At 35.8% G+C, this 27,077-nt stretch overlaps 1 protein-coding gene across 1 annotated transcript; it reads right to left on the reverse strand.

The window, feature by feature from the left end:
- On the reverse strand, positions 1-26,990 carry LOC121409047 (coronin-1A-like). The gene is made up of 8 exons (XM_041600835.1): positions 26,673-26,990; positions 25,221-25,470; positions 18,890-19,065; positions 9,626-9,742; positions 8,118-8,228; positions 6,392-6,595; positions 5,866-6,102; positions 1-1,281 (listed from the first exon to the last, which is right to left on the reverse strand). Exons 1-8 carry the CDS (start codon positions 26,871-26,873, stop codon positions 1,177-1,179), a joined length of 1,401 nt encoding a protein of 466 aa, XP_041456769.1. The 5' UTR covers positions 26,874-26,990; the 3' UTR covers positions 1-1,176.
- Positions 26,991-27,077: the final 87 nt, after the last annotated feature.

Consider the following 27,077-nt stretch of genomic DNA (forward strand, 5'->3'; position numbering starts at 1 on the left):
AAATGCTATGCCTTGGAGCGGCTTTCTTTGTTCTTTTTCTCAAAAGGCAAAATTGCTATGCCTTGGAAAGGAATTTGAGTGTGAAAATGGGGGTCCCCTCCGCGGCACATACCCACTATGCAGTATATACTGAGTGCGCCCCCCTCGGCATATGGCATTAGCATTGTGTAATGCTTTATGGTTCAATGAAGTTGGTCCTTTGTCAAATCTTTTAAAAATGAAATATTGAATAATTCAAACAATTAAAAAAAACAAAAGAAAAAGTGAGTGACATCATTAACTGTCATTTACATGTCACTGAGTTGTGCATCACTGTTCTGTGAAAAAATAAGCGAAAATTTATAACGTCTTAACTGTCTTATTTTACATCCGATTTTGATGAAATTTTCAGCATAATGCTTGTTTGATTTTTCTCTATTTATTCGTATCAAAATTTTGCTGAGGTGGACTTAAGCTTTAAGCACTTACGTAGATAATACAACTGTCATGGACTCATCTAGTTTCTATTTGCGATGCAGTGCTTTGATTGACAAGTCACCAAGGGCACATACCGCCTTCGTTCGGGAATTCAGTTCAAATCAGAGGTTCCGTGTGTGTGTGAAATATATCAAATAAAGTGTCACTCTCCTTCAAGCTACATGTAAAACAAGTTGCCTTAGTCTGGAGGCAAGGTGACAGATCCATTATTGAGGCAAACTGTGATTAAACAGATCTTGGATGGGCAAGTTTTCCTTGAAATATCAATTATGATTGTGGTATAGCCTATATAATGAGGGTAGAAACTGCTTCATAGATAATACCACGCATATACCCAAGCACAACTAGAGCCCAAGAAGCCCAAGGAGCCCAACAACTAGAGCCAAGAAGCAGAAAACTGACCCCGGCACCCCCCCCCCGTCAAGACGAGTATGATATCACTTTTTATCATGGACAATATCTGACACTTATCAAGATTACCTTGTGAGATATGACATTGACACTATTTATATATAACATAAGCATTATGCATCGATCGTTTCTATCCAAGCCAATTATTATGATTTATTTAAACAATAATTATTAAAGAGTGTAGTAAACTGGCTCCTATCAGATGATGTCTGTTCGAGATACTCTAAAAACTATCTGGTAATGTATTGTGATATTATCTGGAAATTATTTCTCTCTCAGGTTTTTTATTCAAGTTCTGGCTTCCAAGGTGGCCATGCGCTTCTCTAGTTCTTCGACTGTTGCCTTCAGTCCGACGACCTCTGCAACTAGATCCTTGATCTCCTGGTTCTGGCTCTGTATGTCACAGTGATGAAAGAACATGCAGATTGGACAGAGGGGGAGAAAGAGGGGGAGAAAGGAGGGGAGAGAAAGAGAGGATTGCAAGTAAAGTGGAAATTATGAACAGTATTTAAAAACAAGTGGAATGCCTCTGGCGGTCCCACCTGCATCACACGATTCAATATAGCAGCTAGCAGCGCTGACTTTGAAAACTACTATAAAATAATCATTCACAAAAAAACGCCATTCATATTACAATACTACGTTCACTGACATTTGACCTTGATCATGCGACCTAAAACTTATCAGTGATAATTGATCACCCCACAGTTTATACACTAGACCAATAAACTTTCAAAATTATGAGGGTAATCTAACAGATACCACCAATTTGGCAAAAGTTCATTGACCCTAAATGACCTTTGACCTTAGTCATGTGACATGAAACTCAAGCAGAATTATGTCTAAGTTTCATGAACCAGGTCCATATATTTTCTAAGTTATGATGACATTTCAAAAACTTAAACTTAGGTTAAGATTTTGATGTTGATTCCCCTAACATGTTCTAAGTTCACTGACCCTAAATGACATTTGACCTTGGTCATGTCACCTGAAACTCAGGCAGGATGTTTAGTAATACAGTCAAACCTGTCTATAGCGGCCACCAAAGGGGCTTGATTAACTTGATTAACTGTTGGCCAAGTTACATGAACTAGGTCCATATGCTTTAGTTATGCTGTCATTTCAACATTCGGTTAAGATTTTTGTGTTGACTCCGCCGCCGCCGTCGAAAAAGCGGCGCCTATAGTCTCACTCTGCTATGCAGGTGAGACACTGTGAGAAAAAATGAGAATGACAGAATAATACTGACTGCAGCATTACATGCAGGTCTTCTAAGTATATCTACAATCCAAGCTTGGTTGAAAAGTGAATTACGGTTGCGCAGTGCGCACGATCATAAGAGAGTCTTGCACTTAAAACTTAACGTTGACCCGAAATTGACCTTTGACCTTAACATGTGACCTCCGACTGCAGCAAAACATGCAGGTCTCTTATACCTCTACAACCCAAGTTTGGATGAAAAGTGACTAGCTGTTGCAGAGTTATGTGTCATAAGACAGTCTTGCACGTAAACATTAATGTTGAACTCAAAATGACCCTTGACCTTACCATGTGACCTCTGACTGCAGCATAATTACATGCAGCTAGGTCTCCTAAGTACATCTACGACCCAAGTTTCGGTAAAAAGTGACTTGTGGTTGCGGAGTTATGTGTCATAAGAGTCTTGCACGTAAACTTTAACGTTGACCTCAAAATGACTTTTGGCCTTACATTGGGACCTCAGACTGCACAATAACATGGGTGAAAGGTGACTTTCTAGCTGTTGCAGAGTTATGTGTCATAAGAGAATATTGCACGTAAACTTTAATGTTGACCTCAAAATGACCCCTGACCTTACCATGTGACCTTGACTGCACAATATTACATGCAGGTTTCCTAAGTACATCTACAGCCCAATTTTGGGTGAACGTGACTAACGATTGCGGAGTTTATATGTCATTAGAGAGTCTTGCATGTAAACTTTTACGTTGACCTGAGCGTAAGCTTTAATGTTGATCTCGAAATGACCTTCGACTTTACCATGTGATCTGTGACTGAACATACAGGTCGGCTAAGTACATCCACAATCCAAGTTTGGATGAAAAGTGACCTATTGTTGCAAGTTGTGTCATAATAGCGAGATTTCGCAAACCTCAAGGACGCATCTTTAGGGTCTGGTAACATAAAAGTTAACCATTAATCATACACTCGATTTTTAAGATTGATTGTACATTATAATCGATAGAATCAAACGTAGAAATCTGTTCTACAATCATAGCTAAGTTTTGTGTTACAGGCCCTATAGATCTGCTTTTCGTGTGCGATATCATTTCATGCGACACTATGCATGCCTTTGCAAGATGCGAGATTAAATCCCGCTTTCATGCAGGTCTCACGGGCCTAATTACTAGTGGTAGGCCATAGATATTCATTCGAGCCAACCCATTGCTATTTTTTTTATTTTGATATGGCTGATTGACAAAGTGTATGCATGTGATTGTACATCTAACACTGATTCTATTTTTGGTAATTACTGAACTTCCTTTTCCCTAATTGGGAAGAAATATCACCAATTTTGGACTATTTTTTGACTGGCGGAAGGATTAGGGCCATTTTGCTGTTTGAGTTGATGAAACTGCTCCCCCGACGGTGTCTTCAAACACGCCAATTTATTTTTGAAATGAGCCGGTCGAGGGACCCTTTTCTGGTCAGATATGGATTGCCAGATATAAATCCTATCCACTGGTAGTAAACATTCGACCCCCGAATTTCATCCTTATTTTTTATGAATTTTTTAAAGTGCCAATTTAACACATGAGTCTATGGGGAATGAATTAGGCCTGTGAGACCTACAGGTCTCACGGGCCTAATTACTAGTGGTAGGCCATAGATATTCATTCGAGCCAACCCATTGCTATTTTTTTTATTTTGATATGGCTGATTGACAAAGTGTATGCATGTGATTGTACATCTAACACTGATTCTATTTTTGGTAATTACTGAACTTCCTTTTCCCTAATTGGGAAGAAATATCACCAATTTTGGACTATATTTTGACTGGCGGAAGGATTACGGCCATTTTGCTGTTTGAGTTGATGAATCTGCCTCAGTGGAATCTGCTCCCCCCGACGGTGTCTTCAAACACGCCAATTTATTTTTGAAATGAGCCGGTCGAGGGACCCTTTTCTGGTCAGATATGGATTGCCAGATATAAATCCTATCCACTGGTAGTAAACATTCGACCCCCGAATTTCATCCTTATTTTTTATGAATTTTTTAAAGTGCCAATTTAACACATGAGTCTATGGGGAATGAATTAGGCCTGTGAGACCTGCATGCTCGACTGGTCATCAGTGTATGCCCGCCTGAGCCTCTACTCTGGCAGCTAGCTCAGAACGCTAGTCCTACATGGTAGATGACATGGATAAGAAAGTGGATTTTCAAACAAATCGGGGAAATAGGGGAAGGCGGGGTAAGTTGTGACAGTTTTTGCTTTTTGCATGTTTGAATTGATATGATTAATAATCTTGTCGAAATAAGAACCTTGCCTTGAAATTTAATTCTTCTGAAATATTTTCCACCTATATATAACTTTCTATCCCCACACTGAAAGTCATCCTGACCTTTGAAAAAAACGATGTCAAATGGCTCAACTTGCCCCATATATGGGGTAAGTTTGAGCCACCTTCTGGGGTAAGTTGAGCCACAAAAATTATGTACAAATGTATGAGGGGAGAACCAGCATTTCAATTTTTTGTTTAAAGTCTTTTCACTTGCTAATTCTCTATAAATACTAACATCCTTTAAAAGGAAAAGAGCAGTCATGTAAATTTGCTCCTTTCAGCCAGCATTTCAATCAATTTTTATGGTTTGTTTGTTTTTTAAGTTACATTATCATAGGAATTACCATGGCTCAACTTGCCCCATGCTGTTTGGCTCAACTTACCCAAGTCCGAACTTAGTGCGATAATTTTGTATCCACACATTTATTATGCATCCATCATATAAAAGACTATGACAAGAATGAAGATCCATACCTGTACTAATAATGTTGTTATCCTGTCTTTATTATATTTAAAGACGTGTGTGTTTATAAAGCACTTATCTATTTCACACTCTTTTTTTACTTTTTTGGCTGAAATTCATATTTTTCCCTCTAAAAAACTACTTTTTGTTTCAAAGTTGAAAACAATATGGTGGGGTTAGGGGTTATGCTATGGGTCATCAATACATGACATCACCACAATGTCTGACTCATTCATTATTGGCCTGGGGCTGGTGGCTCAACTTGCCCCTATGCTCAACTTACCCCGCCTTCCCCTACATATTGAGTGAGGAGTTGTGCATATCATTGTTTTGTGAAAAATAAGCGAACTTTAAAATGTCGTAACTGACTTATTTTACATCCGATTTTGATCAAGTTTTCGGCATTATGCTGGTTTGATTTTTCTCTGTTTATTCAAATCAACAATTTTCTGGGATGGACTTGACCTTTAAGCTATAGATAGACATACGAAATCAAATCATTTACAGAAAATTTCGAATGCACCAGCACTATTTGCTCATTCCCAATTCTCTTGAAATTATAACTACAATAATTTCCACATCAAAAAAGCCTAAAACATTAGATACCTATAGTTTTTAAAGTGATGATGTATTTTGCTTTCCATAAAGTAAGCACAAGCTTAGACAATGTTTTCAGTTGACCCACAGTTCAGAATACAAGATATTGGCTTAAAGTATCAGTTAATGCATGGACATTACAAATTTTCATTTGAGGTGCAATAACAGAATGATCTTGCAGAGATTAAACTAGATGAGGATGAAAGTTAAGTGGAGGCACATATTTGAAAATTTAATAAAACATTGAAGACAAGTGCTGTAAAAGCCCCCCCCCATCTGCCTGTAACTAAAAGTAAATGGATGTGGCATATGCCATTCAAAGGAATTTTATGAAAAATAAATAACATTGATTTTGTTTTCGAGAAAGAGACTTACACTAGAATTGTGAGAAGTCGTATCACTAGTTGCTGGGGTTGTCGATTTCAATCCGCCCTTTTTTAGGCCACGAAGACCGCCTCCACTGCTTGAGGTAGAGCTTTCCTTTTCTTTGAAAAATTGGTGCATGGACATGTACTTTGGTGTGCCATCTTCACCATTGAACCAGTCACAGGCTTGAACTGCATATTCATTGGCTAAAGTATCAGGGTAGATGTCATCCTGGAACAGTTCACTCTGTCATAAAAACATTAAAATGATAGCTGTTGCTAAATCTTCAATAAACATGATAGGCCTATTTATCATGCCTAAAATCTTTAAAATCAAATAGCAGTATGTGATGTTGTAGATTTCTGCTTATTTTGTGCGATTTTCATAAAAATTTCCAGTGTTTTGCTTCTTTGAATCATGTTACGAACCCCTTCTTCTGATCGGCGTACCCCAATAGTCCCAAGTTGTACCCGGGAGATGTACCAAAAAATTGACAGCAAAGTTGCTGTCCAGCAAGCACCAACCAGTCACTTACCTCCCTTGGAACAATCATGGAGACAGGCTCAATAGCATCCGGAGTCACTCTATACATCCTAGCAATCTCACAGGCATTAACGTTTAATCCTCTCTTGGGCATATATCCCACACTCCTCTGAGCATTTTTGGACTGGTATGTGCCGATATACTGAAAGTAAGGCTTCTCATCATTCACCTCATAGTACCTGAACACACTGTCTCCCTAAAAGCAGATAAATATTGGATTAAGGGAGGATTATTTACCCGACTGCTTCAAAAAGCCTAAATCAATATCTATAATTTATGATAAGCACGACTGGAGCAAATCTTGGGTGCTAAATGAGATTTTAAATGCAACAATTTGTATAATATTTTAAGTAGTTTATGTTAATATACATCTGAATGCATTAACTTTATCAGTCATAAACATATGATTTGGGTAATAAGACATTCAGTCCCACACATCTAGATATGTTGGCAAAGTCATGCACAACTTATCACTTTATCAGAAGAGACCTAATTTCAATGCGGCTGCTCTTTTTTTTTTTGGGGGGGGGGGGTTGACACAAATTGCACAACCCAATAGAACAGAGTAATAAACAAATAGGACAACAATAACACATGGTGTGTGTGGGTGCGCTATATCATCAGCAAATAAAGGATTTGATCAACTTCATAAGTGGTTTGTTTGAATAAACTCTTCTTAAATTTTGAAAAGACCAAGTATACAATTTTTCGAGGAAGAAGCAGGGTAGTTTATTTAAATATTATAAACCTTATTGGAGGAAATATTAACGATAGAGTTGATATAAAATTTGTTAGGTGTCAATGTAAATGAATATATCTCGAAAACCCTATCTCAACTCGATTTGTACAAAATATATTATGATCTATTGGGATCTTTGCAAACTCAGATCTTGTGTGTGTATATATATATATATATATATATATATATATATATATATATATATATATATATATATATATTATATCCACGATATATATGTGCCCCAGACCATTCTAACTATTCTAAACTATGTTGGAACCCCAAAATTCCTAATCTGGCTATTATGAAATAAAAATAATTATATATCATACGAATAAGAGAAGTACAGCCTTTCTTTTGCATCTAGTTGCAAGTTGTGATCGGTCAGGCATAAATGAATCATAATGCAAAAAATGCATATTTCCGACATTGTGATTATTGGAGCGTAGCGTGTAGTACTTGACTGATCATGGCTTCTTTTATACTTTTTTCCGAGACACGAAATGATATATATGCTTTCATTAAAATTTATATACAATTGCTAATATCTCAGTATTATGCATATTGCAAACGATTTTAAACAATATATATCTGACTGGTGTTGCCTCATCGACTTTTGTACAGGGGTGTGATGACTTACAATCATTCATGCATGACTGATCACAATTTGCAACTAGGTGAAAAACAGACTATACTTTTTTGTTCCATAATATCATGATATAAAATTAATTTGAGTTTATGAAAGCCAGTTTGAGTTTTTTTTTACTTAAAGCATAGTTCATCAGCTCATTTTATACTGTGTTTTTAACTGATAATTTTAACAAATAATTCCTTTATATAATGTATGTTTATAATATTGATAATTTGGTGGCCCCTTTTTACAGGCCATGCTTCTTCTTTGTACTGCTTTATTTTATGGTTAAACAATACATTAATTTGAATAATTGAACAGAACCATGATTACAAACATGCCCCTTGCCTTTCCAACGAGATAAACAATGTTTAGGTCTGGGTCAGCAAAAATGTAAAGGGCACCATGGGCTGTGTCTATCTGTTCATGTAGTAAGCATTCTGGTTCACCATGGTCTTTCTAAAAAGTAGAGAAAAAGGAAAAAAAAACCAAAACAAATATACACATAGATTTAGTTTCCTTCAACCAACATGAAATAATTTTAGAATAGATTAATATAAGCGATATTTAGTGAAGACTGCAATTACTGGTAGTGCTCAATTGTATAGGAGTGTATGTAGAAATTATAGCTGACTAAAGTAGTTCAGAATAGGTTTACAGTCTGTTTCACCGAAATGCTCATCAGCAAACTAAACTGCAAATAAATACAAGGTAATGTTAAACAAAGTAGGGTGTGAATGCAAGAGGGCAGACCAATGATCACTCAGTATACAATACAAATATATAACTTGAGTTCCAAAAGGAATTGATCAAACTTTACAAGGGCACTGCGAAAATTCCAATCTGTCAAAATGAACAATATTCTTACATGTGCTAGCTTCAGCAATTTTTACAAAGCACATGTCAATAATTAAGAGATTGGTTTAATCACAGAGGCTATAGCCCCACACATCAATTGGTTTCAGAATCCAAAGTCTCAAAATGGCAACAGAAAGACCAATGAAAATGAGATGGGATTAAAAACACTTCCCAGTTTATTCCTCTTAAAGGAAACCAAACCCAAGACGAGAAGCAATCTTATTGCAAAGAGTAAAATGAGAGGAACATTGTAAAACAAGTTTCATTAAAATCGGTTATGAAATAATACGCAAGTTATGGAAGTTTGAAAACTCTTGTTGTACCTTCTATGGGGATCCTCAAATTGGCAAACGTGCTTCAAAATGGCTGATTTTGTGGACAACTCTCCATTAGTTTTGTACACAATTTTTTTTTATTTTCCTCATCTTTCAAATTGCATCTTGCATCCTTCTGAGCACACCATATGTCATGGGGACATATAATTCACACCACATATGTCAAGGTCAGGATGAGATAATGTGAAATATGTAAAATAATGGGGAAAATCTGAAAATTTGCGTATAAAACAAATGGAGAGTTGTCCACAAAATCAGCCATTTTGAAGCACGTTTTCCAATTTGAGGATCCCCATAGAAAGTACAACAAGACTTTTTCACCGATTTTGGTGTAACTTTTTCAAAATAGTTCCTCTCATTTTACTCTTTCCAATAAGATTGCTTCTCTTCTTGTGTTTTGGTTTCCTTTTATACGACCCAGACGTACGCTGTTTTGGTCAGAGCATGGTCAGAGCAATTCTTTCTACATCCATGCTCCAATTAACATGATCAAGATACTCCTACAGGTTTCCAGGCTATAATGTCTCTAGCCAGCAGATTCAGGATTATCCGCACAAAATGAATGGATATTCTCTCAACTAAACAGGAATGTATTCAAATTTTCAGTTTCTAGACTTCTTATCTAATCATAGAATTAGGCTCTATTGAGGGCAGTGGACTTACCAACTGTAATAACTTGTATTCTCTATCGGACATTTTGGAGAAGCCCGTGGAAAGTAGTCTGTTGCCCCTCAAAAAACTGATGCGCATTTCCTTTGAACCACCATGGCCTGCAAATTCCTGACATATCAGTGTTAAAAACAGTGTGGTATTATATCGATACTGATGTTCACTTCCTGACATTGCATGAAGCTAGTGAAGGCTATTCAGAACACTGGCAATTAATATAGAATTAATGAAAGCATTGATAAGCAAGAAAGGATAACTTTTCTGCAGGAAGAGCATTTACATTATTAGTCAGCTCTATAATGAGAACCAAATGTATCTTTGTTTTGTTCTAACCTTCAGAGTACCGTAATAGAATCATCCTTGATTTTTTTTCTTTTTCAAAGAAAGTCTTTATTCAATATTTCTCCACAACGCATATAAACAAATGCAAAATGTATGTGATACATCAAATTCAATATCATACATGTCCACAATACATAATTTAAATAAGCTCGATGTGCCTCGATTCATCAAGATATACAATAAACTTTATTTTGTTGCGTGTGCATAGTTCGTTCTATCTGCCGATACTTTAATTTCTTTTGAAATGATGAGAATGATAAGTTTCCTTTTAAACATTTAGTTGAAAAGATATATTTGGGATATATATCAAAATTAAAAGAAGAATTTCCAGCCGGTATGCCATATACAAAGTCATTAAAAGATAATTTTATTTCACTTTTAAGAGTGTATTTTTCAAAATCATCTAAAAATCGACGAGTAAGGGGACATTCCCAAAATAAATAGCAATAGTTTCCGTATGTGCTGAACAAAAGGAACATAAATCAGAATGTGATATACCAACAGTTTTCAAGTACTTGTTAATGCCAAGAATATTATGAAAAAATTTTACTGAAAATATCTAAGGTTTGTTGAAAAAGTACATTTAAAGGAATCATGTAGAATTTGTCCCAAGTAACGATTGGATCTGAAATAATACTTTTCCATTTGTTTTGTGAAATAGGAATTTTAAAAATTTTCTCAACACAGGTTTTGTGAATATATTTACACACTTTTGTTACCTTGTTTATGTTATATATAATTTCCTCTTGGTAATTCACTTTTTTAGCAGGTTCTTTGCAAACCATTTTCCATTCAATTGGTATGACAGATATAACAGAATAATAATCAAGAAAATTACAATGATTATCAAACTTACAAACAAAATCAGAATGTGAGAGAAAGTTACCATCCTGCTTCAACAAATGATTTAACCTAATAATACCTTTATTTATCCAATCTTTTTTAAAAAGTAAAGAACCATTAACCTTGATACAAGAGTTATTCCATGTAACCTGATTGTGAATAAACTCAGCAGGAGGATTTCATTAAAAGTTAACTCACACCAAGACTGCAAAACTTCTTTAATAAAAATATCCATGTGAAATTTCTTTTCATTGTTTCTAATATTGCAATAAAAAGTTTATTACCAAGACCATTTAGGAACACGTTAAAAAACATTTCCATTTACCTGTGTTATAATCATTAAAAAATCTTGTCACCCATGTAATGTTCAAGCCCATAATAACTGACTGTATGTGTAACATTTTTAGACCTCTTACATTATAATCTCCGACAATAGTCTTACGACTGATTTTGTCAGGTTTTTTGTCCCATACAAATTCAAAGATTACAGAATCAAGCTCCCGCATAAACCATTCAGTAGGTTTTGGAAGGACAGAAAACAAATATAAAAGTTGAGATATACCCAGCCTTTTGACAACAGTAATTTTGCCCAAAGGCGTGAGGTCTCGTTGCGACCATATTTTTAGAGTTCTTTTTTTTATTTTTCAAGTTTAGGAATATAATTGAGTGCATAAAAATCTTTTGGATCATAAGTAAATTGAACACCCAATAAATGAAAAGGGCCATTCGAATACCTTAACCCTGTAGTATGAATATCCGGAGGGTGGGCTTTGTAATAGCCAAGTGCTATGATTTCAGATTTATTGCGATTCATTTGTAATCCAGAATATGTTGTTAAGTTGTTAAAAATAAGGACAATTCTGTAAAGAGATTTTACATCCTTTATATATAAAATGCAGTATCGTCAGCATACAAACTGATTTTAATTTCAACATCATTTATTAAAATACCTTTAATACCAGGGTCTTTTTTTAATACAGATACTCAATGACAAATTATAAAAAGTAATGAACTTAGGGGGCAGCCCTGACGAATACCTCGAGTGATATTGAAAAATTCGGAGGCATGACCATTATTAATGACACGGGAGTATATATTTGTATATATTACTTTAATCCATCTTATAAAATTTTCTCCGAAATTGAAATATTGTCACACTTCAAACATGTATGACCATTCTAACTTATCGAAGGCCTTTTCAATATCTAAGAAAATGAAACCAGAAACGTTACTACTATTTGTATATTCTATCATATCTAACGCAAGTATTATATTCTCTCCTATGTATTTATCTTTAATAAAGCCTGTTTGATCCGAACTAATAATATCATCTATTACTTTTCTTAATCTTTGTGCACGCAAGGCACTTCGTAAGTAATTAATAATCAGTGTTCAAAATAGAAATCGGGCGCCAATTTTTAAAAAATAGAAGATCGTGATCTTTTTTTAGGAATAAGATTGATTATAGCTCTTTGCTCTGACAATTTACCTGTTTCAAATGAAAAATTAAAACTATTCAACAAAAGGTCCCCTAAATCTTTAAAGAAAAACTTATAAAATTCACATGGAAACCCATCTGTACCAGGGGTTTATTATTTCATTGTTTTAAGTGTATCCATTTATTCTTTCGTCGATATTAGACCGTGACAATGTTTTCTATCATTAACCGATAGCTTATACGTTTGGCAATCTTGAGGCAAAATATCAAAGAGACCATTGGTGGATCACAAGAACAAAACATTGTCTCATAGACGTTTTTAATGGCCTGAACAATAGGTTTAGTACCTTCGACAATCTCCCCCTTTTCGTTATTGATTTTTGAAATTAATTTTTGTCGTTGATTTCTCTTTTCTAAATTAAAAAAATATCGGGTACTCTTTTCCCCATGTTCGATCCAGATTGATTTGGATCTAACGATAGCACCGTCCGTTTTCTTTTTATATAATGACTCGAGATCTTCTCTGCATTGTTTTATCATATCTAAAAGGGAATTGGACGGATTTTCATCATAATCTAATTCTAATTTATTTAATTTCAGGACCAAGTCAGTTTCATTTTTTTTTTCTTTAGATTTATTTATTGAATAGTTTATTGAAACTGATCTCATCTGACACTTTAAGAAATCCCAAAATGTATTTGGATCTAAATTATTATAATAATACAATTTATTCTCTGCAATACAATTACGAATGATTTTAACGAATGTATTGTCATTAAGGAGTGAGGTGTTAAACTTCCAAAATCCCCGACCTCTGGCATGTCTGGTTTCACTAAAAGCAGTTAAATATAAGTTTATGGCCGAGTGGTCGGTTTTAAATCCCGGGGCTATAGTACATTTTATCTGTTTGTGCAACCAAATTGCACGAAATGAGAAAAAAGTCTAAACGGCAAAATACATCCACCGAGTGCCAGGTAAACCGAACCAAATTTGGATTTTGAAATCTCCAAACATCAATGAGATACTCATCCATTATACATTGAACGATATTGCCATGTGTAACATGACGACCTCCCATTTTGTCTGAATTTAAATCTAGTACACAGTTGAAATCTCCTCCCCATACAATAGATTCGCAATCAAAATTGCTTAGAGTTTCAAATATATAATTAAAGAATATTGAATCATCCGTGTTTGGACCGTAAACATTAATGTTATTTTTTGACATCAAAATCAGTATCTAAAACAATTATTCTTCCATAGTCATCTTGAAATTGCTTGGTGATTGTTATTTGAGAAAGATCTTTAATCAATAGGCAGACTCCTCGACTGTTAGAAGCTATATGTGAGTAATATACAAAATCATTTCCCCAGTCTTCTTTCCATGCTTTTACACAGTTGTCAGTTGAATGAGTTGAGTTTCTTGTAGGAAGAATATATTCGCGTCTTTGTTTCGAAGCCAGGTGAAAACTTGACGACGCTTAACTCGATCCTGTAGACCCCGTACATTCATCGAATAAATTCCGATCTTACTCGTCATAAAAATAAGTTGAAATTACCCAAATGAAATTTAAGAGCGTACACATTTTATAATTAAGCATCAAATGCAACTTAATCGGGCAGACGGGCACAACATAAAAGTTCTAAAAGACATTTCTATATCATTTAAGCAAAAGGGTATGAATGTGATAACATACAAGCTCTCTTTGCCTTACTTCTTGAGAGAAAAAATCCTAAATAAAATTTTGCGACTGCCATTTCGAACGAGGATCAGTTCAACAAGAGTGTAGATATGCAATTACTAATAAAAACTTTTAAAAGTTAATGCCAAACTATAAGACTTGACAGAAAATGAACAGTGACACAACATTTGCGGAGCGGCTAAGTACAGTATTTCTTGCCACATGATTGATTCTGATTAAGATGATGATTTGTAAAATGGAAAAAGCACTTTAAAAAGCTGATGAGAGAAAAAAGGCCAAAATAAAATCAACCTAACCTAAACTGCATTAAACTCCCAAATTGCGTAATAGCATGACTATGTTAGTGCGTTTCTAACTTATCTAAAAAAAAATTGGATCGCAATCATTTAAAATTCAACTGGAACTTGTGGCGTTGATATGTAAATTTAAAATGAAAGAACGTAGCACAGAAGCATCGCCTGAAACGTGGAACAATGGCATGATCGATGGTAAATTCATGGACCTCAACGTAATGACGCAATCCGCGAAATTACCCTCGGATTGAATGAGATCCTCGGCGCGTACTTGGGCAGTGACGATGGGAGTTAAGATTAGTGAGGGATCTCCGCTACGGTGAGTGACTTTGGTATGCAGGTCGGGTGAACTGTTTAGTACCAGATCCTCGGTGACGTGGCTCTCGTTGCTTCCCGGTGAAAAAGCCCGAGGGGCGTTGGCCTTCATTCGAATGCGGCGATCTTTCAGCAGGTCGGAAGGACTGCTCATAGCCGTTGCGGTCGAATAGAAAGCTGCTAGGTTGCCACGCCCATCTCGCCACTTCCCAGCTGAGAAGTGGTATCGTGTTCCAGCATGAAAAGCCCGTTGAACTTCTCTACCCCACTTTCTCTTCTCTTCTCTATCTAACTTCGTCAAATCCTCATATTCACCTTCTCAAGCTTAATTCTTTCTGTTGGGACACGATGTACATACTTATCTTGGAAGGATAGCGTTTTCACAAGTAGGTGACGTGGCATATTGTTTATTCCAGGTCCGTCTCTGTGAGCTCTTTCAATATTGGGGTTATCCATTCCAAAATAATCTTTCAGGAAATCTCTCACGAGAAGCATTGGGTTTTCATTTTGACGTTGGGGCAAGCCAATTATTCGGAAATTGTTTCTCCTGGATAAGCGTTCTAGTTTATTTTCTGTTATCTCTGCACGTTGAAGTCGTTGTTTAATCACCTCGACTTTATCATCCAATTTCTGCATTTTCTCCTCGATAGGCAGAATTTTCTGCTCCAAAACGGTAGTTCGTTGGCTTTGAAATTCCAATGCTTCTTCGTAATTGCTTAACATTGTACGTATTTCCAAAATGCCTTTCCTAACAAAAGCCGATCCATCCGCCTCAGTTTGTGTTTCCTTCGCCCCGGCCTTCTCTGGCGGGGCTCCGCTTCTGAGACCGTAAGGCATAATCAAATGTAAGCGTACCTATAGCATGCAAATCAAACGACCCGTCGAACACACGTCTTACTAGCGCGACATCGCAGTGACAAAACCTCTTTTTTTTTTAACAAGTTCACACCTAGTTACCATTAATGCATATAGCATTTCCATTTATTTGAAAGCAGGATAAAAGAGCATTGTAGATTAAATGCCTTGCTCACGGGCATAGCTGCCGCGGCCGCTATTAGTTTCGTTAAAAAAAAACTTTTTAAAGTAATAGCTTAAACTTTAAAGTAATAACTTAACCTAACACATTTTTATATCACACTATCAGACACTTCCCATTTCTTGCATCGGAAAATCAATGTCCACGCCTCACTTCTGCTACATGTAAGCAGGAAAGGACAAAACACCTAATAATAATCATTAATTGTATAGCAGAAAATATGGGGGGAAATTCATCAATGCGTTATCCTATGACGTATCCAGAATGTTCATTTTCCGCCTTTTAAAATCACACCTAAATCAAGGAAATGATGGAGGAATGATAAATCTCTACTTGCTCAAGTAAATATATCCGTTTCTAAAAAATGAAAAACATTAACAAAGATTAACTGCTGGACTGCCTAGCATAATAGCAAACCACTCTACTTTGCTACATCAATCAGCTACATGTCACTATACATGTATGATTACTTTGTAATCTTTGTTTGTATCAGCCTCCCGACTGTTTTAACGTGGAAATTCTTTGCAAATGAATCTTAATTTGAATCTGAATCATTAACCCTATATAGGCCGGCCGGCGAATCCCCCCCCCCCCCTCAACATTTTGTGCAATATTTTTCCCGTGCGAAATTTCTTGACCGCGCCGCTCGCTGACTTTTACTTTGAAGTCCTGCGTATGTTTTTAGTTTTAGATCAAATTTGCGCCACCCAGGTACACGTACCGTAAGGGCACTAGTATTCAACCCGCTTGGAGAGTTTCCTCAAATGTATAGAAATGCAAAATTTACCTGAATTTCAGACCCGTTTTATTTCCAAGAGCAAATGCTGGTTATTCCTTTTCCGTCATTTTTTTCTTTACCCGTCGACTGTGTGCGCGGGCGATCGAATTATACGGCGATGGTATTTGGCACTAGTGATCCAACATAGCGATGAAAGATGACCCTATCTCTCAATCTGCCCTTGTCCCATCCGACTATGAACTAGACCATTTGACATGAGACTGAACAGGGAATTAAAGCCAGAGAATTACATAGATCTAGATCTAATTTAGCGATCTAAACCATTTTAAGATTCACTATCTATCCTCACTAGGTTGAATACTAATGCCATTCAGTGCAAAAGTCCATCGCCGCATAGTTCGATCCTCCTCGAATACAGGCGACAGATTGATAAAGAAAATACCGACAACAGATTAACCTGGAAATAACAAAGGTATGAAATTAAGATAAATTCTCTATTTCTAAATATTTGGGGGAATATGTCAGAATCTTTGAATTATGCCAGGTTGAATACGGGTGCCCATACGGTACACGGTTCCGAAATTACCGCGCAACATTTTGCATGTAAGACCCCTGTTACATCTGAAAGTTTCCTACCCGAGACCCGACCGAGTCCACTTGCAACCTTGACTGGATTATTGGCGGATTAACTTCGCGAACGGACCGAGTCCGAAATGTGGTCTGTTTACATCACAGTGTTCATTTCCTCCCCTATCGCCCTATCTGTACTGTTTCGAGCGGCATCCGATTGCTGACACATTTAAAAGGCGCTCTCGATCTAGGCTCCGAATAATTCGCGCGCGCTAATTGAAGTTACCGAGATTCTGAAAGAATGCTGATGATCCCAGCAGTCGTTGAATATAATTTATGATCGACTTGAAAAGGATACGTTTAAAATGCTTCTTTTCACTCAAATCAAAGACTTTATCAATCACAATTCACATGCCGCAAAAACATTCGAAGAACGACGGGGCTGGGAGGGGATAGCGCGCGCTATGACGTAATTTGACAGCTGGCGAACGGACCGAGATAGGTTCGAAAGCTTGTGTGTGTTTACATCTACGAATCGGTGGACCGGGGCCGGCCCGATACCTACCCGAGACTACCTCTGGATGTGGTCTCGGGTAGGTTCGCTAAAAGGTGGCCCGAGGTAGGTTTGGGATGTTTACATCTGATTTCTTTCCGACCCGAGGTAGGCCCCGGGCCGGCCCGAGGTAGGGAATCTCTCAGATGTAACAGGGGTCTAAGTGCATGACTTGTCAGACCCAAAATTGCTGAAAAATGTGATTTTGTGTACAAGTCAATGCAAATTGTGTTTTCAACCACTTTACTTTTAGTGGTCTAAATGGTTCTATTTTATGCAGTTTACGGTCTGAAGAGTCCCTGACAAAGTTCATTAAAAACCCAATGAACAAAATGTTGAAAAAACAACGAAATACATAAGAAATTGATCCGACATCAGAATTTCCTCACATACCCATTGCTAAGAACACCACAAAGGCTTTCTACACCAAAAATTAGATTTTGCATACTAATTACGCATAAAATAGCATAATGAATTATTAGCAATTTGTATGAAATATATACAATTTTGTAGATTTTCCTAGACAACATACGTGCCAATATTTAGTGCGGTCGACCCCCCCCCCATCCCCAGCCATAATAGATAAGGTTAAGTCTGTTGTCGGCAGTGTTAGATGCTACACCTTGAAGCAAGAAGGAAAGTGTTCATCTTGTGAAATTATGGAAAAACAAACATAACTTTAAACAAACAGAAACTTCCCTAAAACATATCAGGTAAAAGTGCTCCATGAGGGTGACTATGTGTCCAACCAACATTGGGCATTTCTTTTGAGCATTTTTATTTATTCAGTGTGATGAAGTTTTTGCCCATTATAAAGCAATTGCTGCTTATTTGTTATCCTTGCTGGACAATATGCTTCGCGCATTGGGTAAAATACTGCCCCAAATTTGGCGGACACAATTACCCTCGTGGTGGCAAATCTTTACCCAATATTTTTTTACAGTGAAGTTATGTTTTTCATGTCAAAGGGCAGACATAAATTGTCATTAAATATTGTTTTCATCTTTAAAATTCCGATACAGCCCTACAAGTTTTTTTTTATGAAACGTAACTTCTATCGAAATTGTTCTGAATCATTCACTAACATGGCGTGGCCTATTCCAAACGACTCGGCACTCCCATTCTTTGATCAGAGGTTACAACGTCATCACCCATGTTTTCACATTTTCATAATCTGTTTTATTAAGATGACGGGGGTTGGGTGTCCGGACACGTAACAAAAATGAAGCCTTCTTTTTTGTCTTTGGATTAAACAAAAACTGTGCATCGATTAGTGCAAATCATCAATATTTTGTTCTCTATAATATTGTGTAACATTTTGTGCTGAAACATTTAAGAGATTTGAATTGTGAACTTTTTCAATTGGCTGTTTAAAATCGACTGTCCGGATACACAACCTGTCCGGACACCCAACCAATGGGTATACCTGTTCTAGCTGGGCAGTCCTTCCATTGTAGATACGGATCTTCTTGTCCTTGCTGGCGGTAGCAAACTTTTTTCCATCAGGGCTCCAGCACACATCCTGTACAGCATGTGAAGTTTTTATATCCAAAATGAAAACTCCCTCATCTATATTCCATACACACACTCTCAAATCCATGCCTGGGAACAATGAGAGGGAGATAATTCCATGATCAGTATTATATACATCAAAAACAAAATTGCCAATTGGTATTGTTACGATACTGCAACAAATATCAATGAAATTTAGTTTTCAATTTGATCTCTTTTTCTTTTATTACAGGAAAAGGTTCATTCATAAACAAAACAAAAATAATATTGATCTTAAATCTCCTGAAGTGTCTGTTCTGATTATAATCCAAAGTTATGATAGTCCTGTATTGAATCAAGATAAACTCCAAGTCAGTTGGCGAAGATTTCTTAAATTAAAGTTCACAGTGATGGCGATGATGAAATTGATGTTGAAGCACGATGAATAACAATAGTCACTGTAAACAGTAAATCTTTTCAAAATGAATGAATCTTTGTTCATTTTTCTTCAAATATTCATCATGTTCACTCCACAATATTTATTTCACATTTTTGCACGTAACAACCACTTTTATGACTTGTTCTCTCATCTACACATTCTCTCCAATCAAATCTTTTCAAAATGAATGAATCTTTGTTCATTTTTCTTCAAATATTCATCATGTTCACTCCACAATATTTATTTCACATTTTTGCACGTAACAACCACTTTTATGACTTGTTCTCTCATCTACACATTCTCTCCAATCACTCTATTTAATGACTATTGGCAATTCAATGTATGTTTGCAAGTCTATAACAATAAAGAAACAAACGGAAACAGCATTTCAATTAATACAACCATTTAATAGGAAAAACAAATCAAATAAATATATCATACAAATAAATCTATTTCAATTGTGCGGATTAGTTCATCCTGCTGATACAAGGATTAATTTATCTTAAAAACTACATTAGGATAAATTTATCTTAATTTCAAGGCCACATGAGGATAAATTTATCTTAATTTCAAGGCTACATGAGGATAAATTTATCCTAATTTCAAGGCTACATGAGGATAAATTTATCTTAATTTCAAACCTACATGAGGATAAATTTATCCTAATTTCAAACCTACATGAGGATAAATTTATCCTAATATCAAGGCTACATGAGGATAAATTTATCCTAATTTCAAACCTACATGAGGATAAATTTATCTTAATATCAAGGCTACATGAGGATGAATTCATTCTAATTTAAAACCTACATGAGGATAAATTCATCCTAATTTAAAACCTACATGAGGATAAATTCATCTTAATTTCGAGGCTACACGAGGATAAATTTATCCTCATGTAGGTTTGAAATTAAGATAAATTTATCCTCATGTAGTCTTGAAATTAGGATAAATTTATCCTCGTGTAGCCTTGAAGTTAGGATAAATTTATCCTCGTGTAGCCTTGAAATTAAGATAAATTTATCCTCGTTTATCCTTGTAATTAGGATAAATTTATCCTCGTGTATCCTTGTAATTAGGATAAATTTATCCTCGTGTATCCTTGTAATTAGGATAAATTTATCCTCATGCAGCCTTGATATTAAGATAAATTTATCCTCGTGTAGCCTTGAAGTTAGGATAAATTTATCCTCGTGTAGCCTTGAAATTAAGATAAATTTATCCTCATGTAGGTTTTAAATTAGGATAAATTTATCCTCATGTAGGTTTTAAATTAGGATAAATTAATCCTCATGTAGCCTTGATATTAAGATAAATTTATCCTCATGTAGGTTTGAAATTAGGATAAATTTATCCTCATCTAGCCTTGATATTAGGATAAATTTATCCTCATGTAGGTTTGAAATTAGGATAAATTTATCCTCATGTAGGTTTGAAATTGAGATAAATTTATCCTCATGTAGTCTTGAAATTAAGATAAATTTATCCTCATGTAGCCTTGAAATTAGGATAAATTTATCCTCGTGTATCCTTGTAATTAGGATAAATTTATCCTCGTGTATCCTTGTAATTAGAATAAATTTATCCTGGTGTATCATTGTAATTAGGATAAATTTATCCTCGTGTAGCCTTGAAATTAAGATAAATTTATCCTCATGTAGGTTTTAAATTAGGATGAATTTATCCTCATGTAGGTTTTAAATTAGGATAAATTAATCCTCATGTAGCCTTGATATTAAGATAAATTTATCCTCATGTTGGTTTGAAATTAAGATAAATTTATCCTCATGTAGTCTTGAAATTAAGATAAATTTATCCTCGTGTAGCCTTGAAGTTAGGATAAATTTATCCTCGTGTAGCCTTGAAATTAAGATAAATTTATCCTCATGTAGGTTTTAAATTAGGATAAATTTATCCTCATGTGGGTTTTAAATTAGGATGAATTAATCCTCATGTAGCCTTGATATTAAGATAAATTTATCCTCATGTAGGTTTGAAATTAAGATAAATTTATCCTCATGTAGCCTTGAAATTAGGATAAATTTATCCTCATGTAGCCTTGAAATTAAGATAAATTTATCCTAATGTAGTTTTAAAATGAAGATAAATTAATCCTTGTATCAGCAGGATGAACTAATCCGTACAACTGAAATAGATTTATTTGTATGATATATTTATTTGATCTGTTTTTCCTATTAAGTTGTTGTATTAATTGAAATGCTGTTTCCGTTTGTTTCTTTTATTGTTATAGACTTGCAAACATACATTGAATTGCCAATAGTCATTAAATAGAGTGATTGGAGAGAATGTGTAGATGAGAGAACAAGTCATAAAAGTGGTTGTTACGTGCAAAAATGTGAAATAAATATTGTGGAGTGAACATGATGAATATTTGAAGAAAAATGAACAAAGATTCATTCATTTTGAAAAGATTTACTGTTTAAAAATTTAAAAAAGTATTTTGTAAGCTGCATTTTTTTCAAACTCCATGTCATTTTCATCAAATCATGCTAAACTGTAGAGGAATGCACATCGAAGGTGTCGGGAAGTTAAAAATATGAGGTCCATGTGCTCGTTTTTTACTATGAGTGTCCAAAGTGATGCGAGTTGGCATGAAAATCGCCGAAAATGCGCCCAAAACGTGCAAAAGTGTAATTACACCGTCTAAAATGCGAATGGTTCTGTAGTTTTGCCCCCGATCATTCAAAATCCATGTCATTTTCATCAAACTCTCTTAATTTGTAGAATATATTTTGAAGACATTAAAATATTAAAAAATATGGGGTCCATGTGCTCGGTTTTAAACTATTGGTGTCCCAGGTGTTGCAAGTTGGCTTGAAAATCGCCTAAAAAGCGCCGAAAGCATGCAAAAGTCTCTTAATACCCTTTAAAATACAAATGGTTCCATATTTCTCTCCCAAACATTCAAAATCCATGTCATTTTCATCATACTCTCATGATTTGTAGAGGAATATATTCCGAATACGTTAAAATATCAAAAGTATGGGTTCCATGTGCTCGTTATCGAACTATCAGTGTCTAAAATGTTGCGAGTTGGCTTGAAACAGTCTATAATGCGCCTAAAACCGTTCGGGCAAAAGTCTTATACCGTTCAAAATGTATAAATAGGAATGGTTCCTTAGTCCTGCTCCCAAACATTCAAAATCCATACTCTCTAGACTTATAGACGAGTATATTCTGAAGAAGCTAAGATATTTAAATTATGGGGTCCATGTGCTCGTTTTCAAATTATCAGTGTCCAAATTATTGCGGGTTGGCTTGAAACAGCCCAAAATGCGCCGAAAACAAGCAAAAGTCTGTTAATACCGTCTTAAATGCGAATGGTTCCGTAGTCTTGCTCCCAAATATTGAAAATCTATGTCATTTTCATCGTACTTTGCACATAGATACTTGAGCACCTGAATATTCCAAATATACAAAAATTAACATGGGTCAATGTGCTTGATTTTTTGCTAAAGAGCTTCAAAGTTAACCCAAAATGGATGTTCTTAAGAATTGCGCATCCAAAAGAATTTGGAATTTTTAGACCTCACGAAATCAGTTTAAAGGGGAAGTTCACCCTGAAGAAAACTTTGTTGTAAAAATAGCAGAACAAATAGTAAAAAAATATTGGTGAAGATTTGAGGAAAATCCATTAAAGAGTAAGAAAGTTTTTAGAGTTCAAAATTTTGGATTTGTGACTTCATAAACGAGCAGCTGCCCCATGTGTTATGAAATATAAAATGTATGAATTTCAAATTTTGTATGGTTCCTGATGACTTAATTTTGTTTTCTTTTCATGATCGGGTGTGAAATGATTTGTCTATTGATATACAAAAGATACTATGAAAACCATTTTCAATTTTCTGAGAAAATGACATTTCATTGATTGTTTACCATTCGCTATGTAGGAATGCTGCTCGCATATGACGTCACAAATCAAATAATTGAAATTCTAATAACTTTTTAATTATTTGATGAATTTTTCTAAAACCTTCGGCAATATTTTATATTATTTTTTCTGCTATTTTTACAATAAACTTTTTGTCAGGGTAAACTTCCCCTTTAAAGCTATATAATTCAGTCAAAATCCATGAAGATTTCATCAAACTTTGCAATATGATTAATTATTGTATCCGTAAGATGGATAATTCATTGATTATTGTTTGCTCATTGAAGTCAGACAACACTCTCAGTTCTTAGAAATTGCGGGAAAGATACTCAAGCTAAAAAATTTCAAATTTCAATAACAAACTTAAGAAATGCTGCCCTTTGGTCAGCATTTCTCACCAAACTTTGCAAAGTTGTAGAGGAAGGTATACCTAAGAGGTGCAAACATTAAAAAGATATGGGTTCATGTGCTTGTTTTCAAACTACCAGCACTCTTGTTAAAACACACGAAAACGCGCCAAAAGCTTTAGATCTATATGTGAGGAAAAATTCCGAACCACTTTTCCATTTATTCAAACTCGGGGTCATATTCTATTACTTTGCAGCACTACAGATAAACTTTTGAAATTGTAGAGGAATAAAAAAATGGTCCATGGAATATTTCCAGTTTATCAGCTTCATAAAATTACACATCAGATCTGCAGTAACTAGTGCAGATATGGAGAAAAATCAGCTCACATTTAATACCTACAGCTGATTAAATCACAAGTTCATCCATTGTGACGTGTGTATTGTGATGTGTGTATACATAAGCAAAGACACTACACGGGGTGTTGTGACCTTAATTCGAGGGTTACTTAATTTTGCGCACGGTCGAATATCTCTTTAGCTAATTAATATCTTGAAAAACTGATTTCACTAATAGAAAAAAGCGACCCAAAATTACTCAGTATGGTAATTTTTTTGAAGGTAAGGTCTCAAATTGTGAAAATGTTGGCAAAACATCGGCAAATATTGTTACCTTTTGTATGCGCTCCGAGAAAATTCGATCTTCTCGACAAGCATCAAGAACATAGGCGGCAGAAGCGGGGGGGGGGGGGGGGGACGTGTCCCCCCTACATTTTAGGTGGAGGGACGGTCCCCCTAAATTTATTTTTGATCCTTTTTTTTTTTGCTTGTCAAAAAATTTTGGTGGCGCTTGTCCAATTTCTTACCTGTGTCCATCCCAAAATTTCAGGTGGACACCCCCTAAATTTTTTTGCTTCCGCCGCCAATGATCAAGAAATCGCCAGTTTGCAAGCAGAGGTGTCGATAAGTAAAATGTGATACCAACCGAATTCATGGCATTTTAACCTCCATCTGATATAATTATCTTATCTTTGTCTGCTTGATTTCTTTTCAAAAGTTTTGCAAAACAATCACGCCCAAATTAATACCTTGGTCACATTTTGCTCTTCGGCGGCCGTACGGCGAGTCGAAAACGGCCGTTTTAACGTTTTTTGTACCAGCTACATATAGGTGGTTTGAATAAAAATGAATAAAACGACTGTTTTCGACTCGCCGTACGGCTGCCGTAGAACAAATGTGACCAAGGTATTAGGTCTCACATTTTTTGACACTTTTTCAGCCGAGCGCGCACTAATCGATCGCCATGGAATTTTGAGATCGCGATACGAGCGAAACCCTTGACCTACTTTATAATTCCGTCAGACGAATTGACTTTGGATTCTTGCCTTCTGTCTGGTATTTATGATTTTGATTAATTTGGTGTGAACTGTGAGAATTTTTTGTATTGAAAATCAACTTCATGATGATTTTCAAAATGTGCGGAAATTATGGTCACCCATAATTAAATCTTTGTGAAAGCCCCCCCCCCCCGGTTTTATATTGAAATAAAATAGTTTTCTTGCCCGGACACTATTGAATTTTAACTTACCTACACTGAGGAGTACATTCTCTGCCAAGGGATGCCATCGGATCATGGAGCACCGGTTTTCATGTGCTTTCACTGAAATTAGTGGCTCTACACTGTTTCCAGTCAGTCCTTCATCTGGAATCTCCCAGAAGTAGATGAAACCATTCTCATCGCTTGAGGCAATCAAGTTGTCATTGAAAGGGGACCATGCAATGTCGATAATAGCTGCTTCTTGACTGACCTGTGGTGTATCTGGTGCAATACGACCATTCTATGACAAGCATGACAAGAGAGAATAGTAGAAGGTCAGGCATTTCTTCTTAGTTTTTTGTAATTTTGTTTTATTGGTAATTGTGCTATTGTATGTATAGTGCACAACATGTAGCTTAATTGTTTACAGTTGTTGTGTGTCCGGACAGGTTGTGTGTCCCGACGATCAGTTTTAGAAAGTCATTTGGAAAAATTTACAAGCGAAGTTTCATAAATGATTAGTACAAAATGTTGGGGAAATATCATAGAGAACAAAATAAAAGATGATTACAATAATTGAATTCGTATTTTTAGTGTAATCCAAAGACAAAAAAGAAGGCTTCAAAAATATAAAGTACCCGGACACCCGACCCCCATCCTATATGGATAATTGTATTTGCGTCGTTTACAAAATGAATCGAGGGATCAACACGAAATATTTTGTATCCCTTCATACGCATTAGGCGTATGAAGGTTCATAAATAAATAAAATGAATAGATACAAACAGATTCACCCTCTAAATATGGATTTCGTAGGGAAATCCATCTGGGTGTATAGTATGGAAGCTTAAAAGTGCCACCGAGATGTTGAGATAATTATCTCGGGAAGTCGACATCTTGATAGCTAAAGATAAGATGACGAGATCCCGGATCTCATCATGTCGACATCTTTAAGAGATGATGAGATGAAAAGATCCCGAATCTCATCATTTCAACATCTTTTAGAAGATGAGATCCGGGATCTTGTCATCTCATCATCTCTTCTACAAGATGTCAACATGAGATCCGGGATCTTGTCATCTCTTCTACAAGATGTCAACATGATGAGATCCGGGATCTTGTCATCTCATCATCTCTTCTAAAAGATGTTGACATGATGAGATTCGGGATCTTGTCATCTCATCATCTCTTAAAGATGTTGACATGATGAGATCCGGGATCTTGTCATATCATCATCTCTTCTTAAAGATGTCGACATGATGAGATCCGGGATCTCGTCATCTTATCTTTAGCTATCAAGATGTCGACTTCCCGAGATAATTATCTCAACATCTCGGTGGCACTTTTAAGCTTCCATAGTACAGGACTCGCCTAAGCGTCTATGGGAAGGGATTCAAGGCTTCGTGATGAAATATATGTAAAAATATTTAAAGACATCATCACAGAGTCCTCAAGGCTAGATAAACCTAGCACCGTACAACAAATGCAAGAATGCATACTTACCTTGTTGTGTGGCACTACAAGCAGGGAGTTTCCGCCATCACCCTTATCTGTGACCACTGCCACTAACTTCGGGTTGACAGCGCAAATCAGCTGCGCTTTAGTATTTGTCGTCACCCGAATCGACTCGAAGCACTGGTCCTTCTTGAATTCACTCCCAAAAACATGTCGAAGCTTGCTTTTTCTGACAAATTTACCGGCCATTTTACTTAAAACTAGATGCGAGTTTGTTACTTGATTCTGCTTCCAATGTTCGATATTCCGAACCCTAATTCGCTTTACTGTGGAGGACACTCTCTACAACACACCAACTTAATTCCTTTGAAATGCAAGTCAATTAAATCACAATGGAGAGCTGAGAGGCTTTTGTCGCAAGTTGACGGACCAGGACAGCATCGGAATCTCTTG

The sequence above is a fragment of the Lytechinus variegatus genome, chromosome 2, assembly GCF_018143015.1.
Source record: "Lytechinus variegatus isolate NC3 chromosome 2, Lvar_3.0, whole genome shotgun sequence".
Classification (NCBI taxonomy): domain Eukaryota; kingdom Metazoa; phylum Echinodermata; class Echinoidea; order Temnopleuroida; family Toxopneustidae; genus Lytechinus; species Lytechinus variegatus.

Bases quoted from the DNA above. Each gene is read 5' to 3' on its own strand.
- LOC121409047 (XM_041600835.1), bottom strand. From the start codon at position 26,873: ATGGCCGGTAAATTTGTCAGAAAAAGCAAGCTTCGACATGTTTTTGGG. The intron at 25,471-26,672 runs GTAAGTATGCAT...TGCTTGTCATAG, and splicing joins TTGTAGTGCCACACAACAAG to AATGGTCGTATTGCACCAGA. The intron at 6,596-8,117 runs GCAAGGGGCATG...ATCTGCTTTTAG, and splicing joins TTGTTTATCTCGTTGGAAAG to GGAGACAGTGTGTTCAGGTA.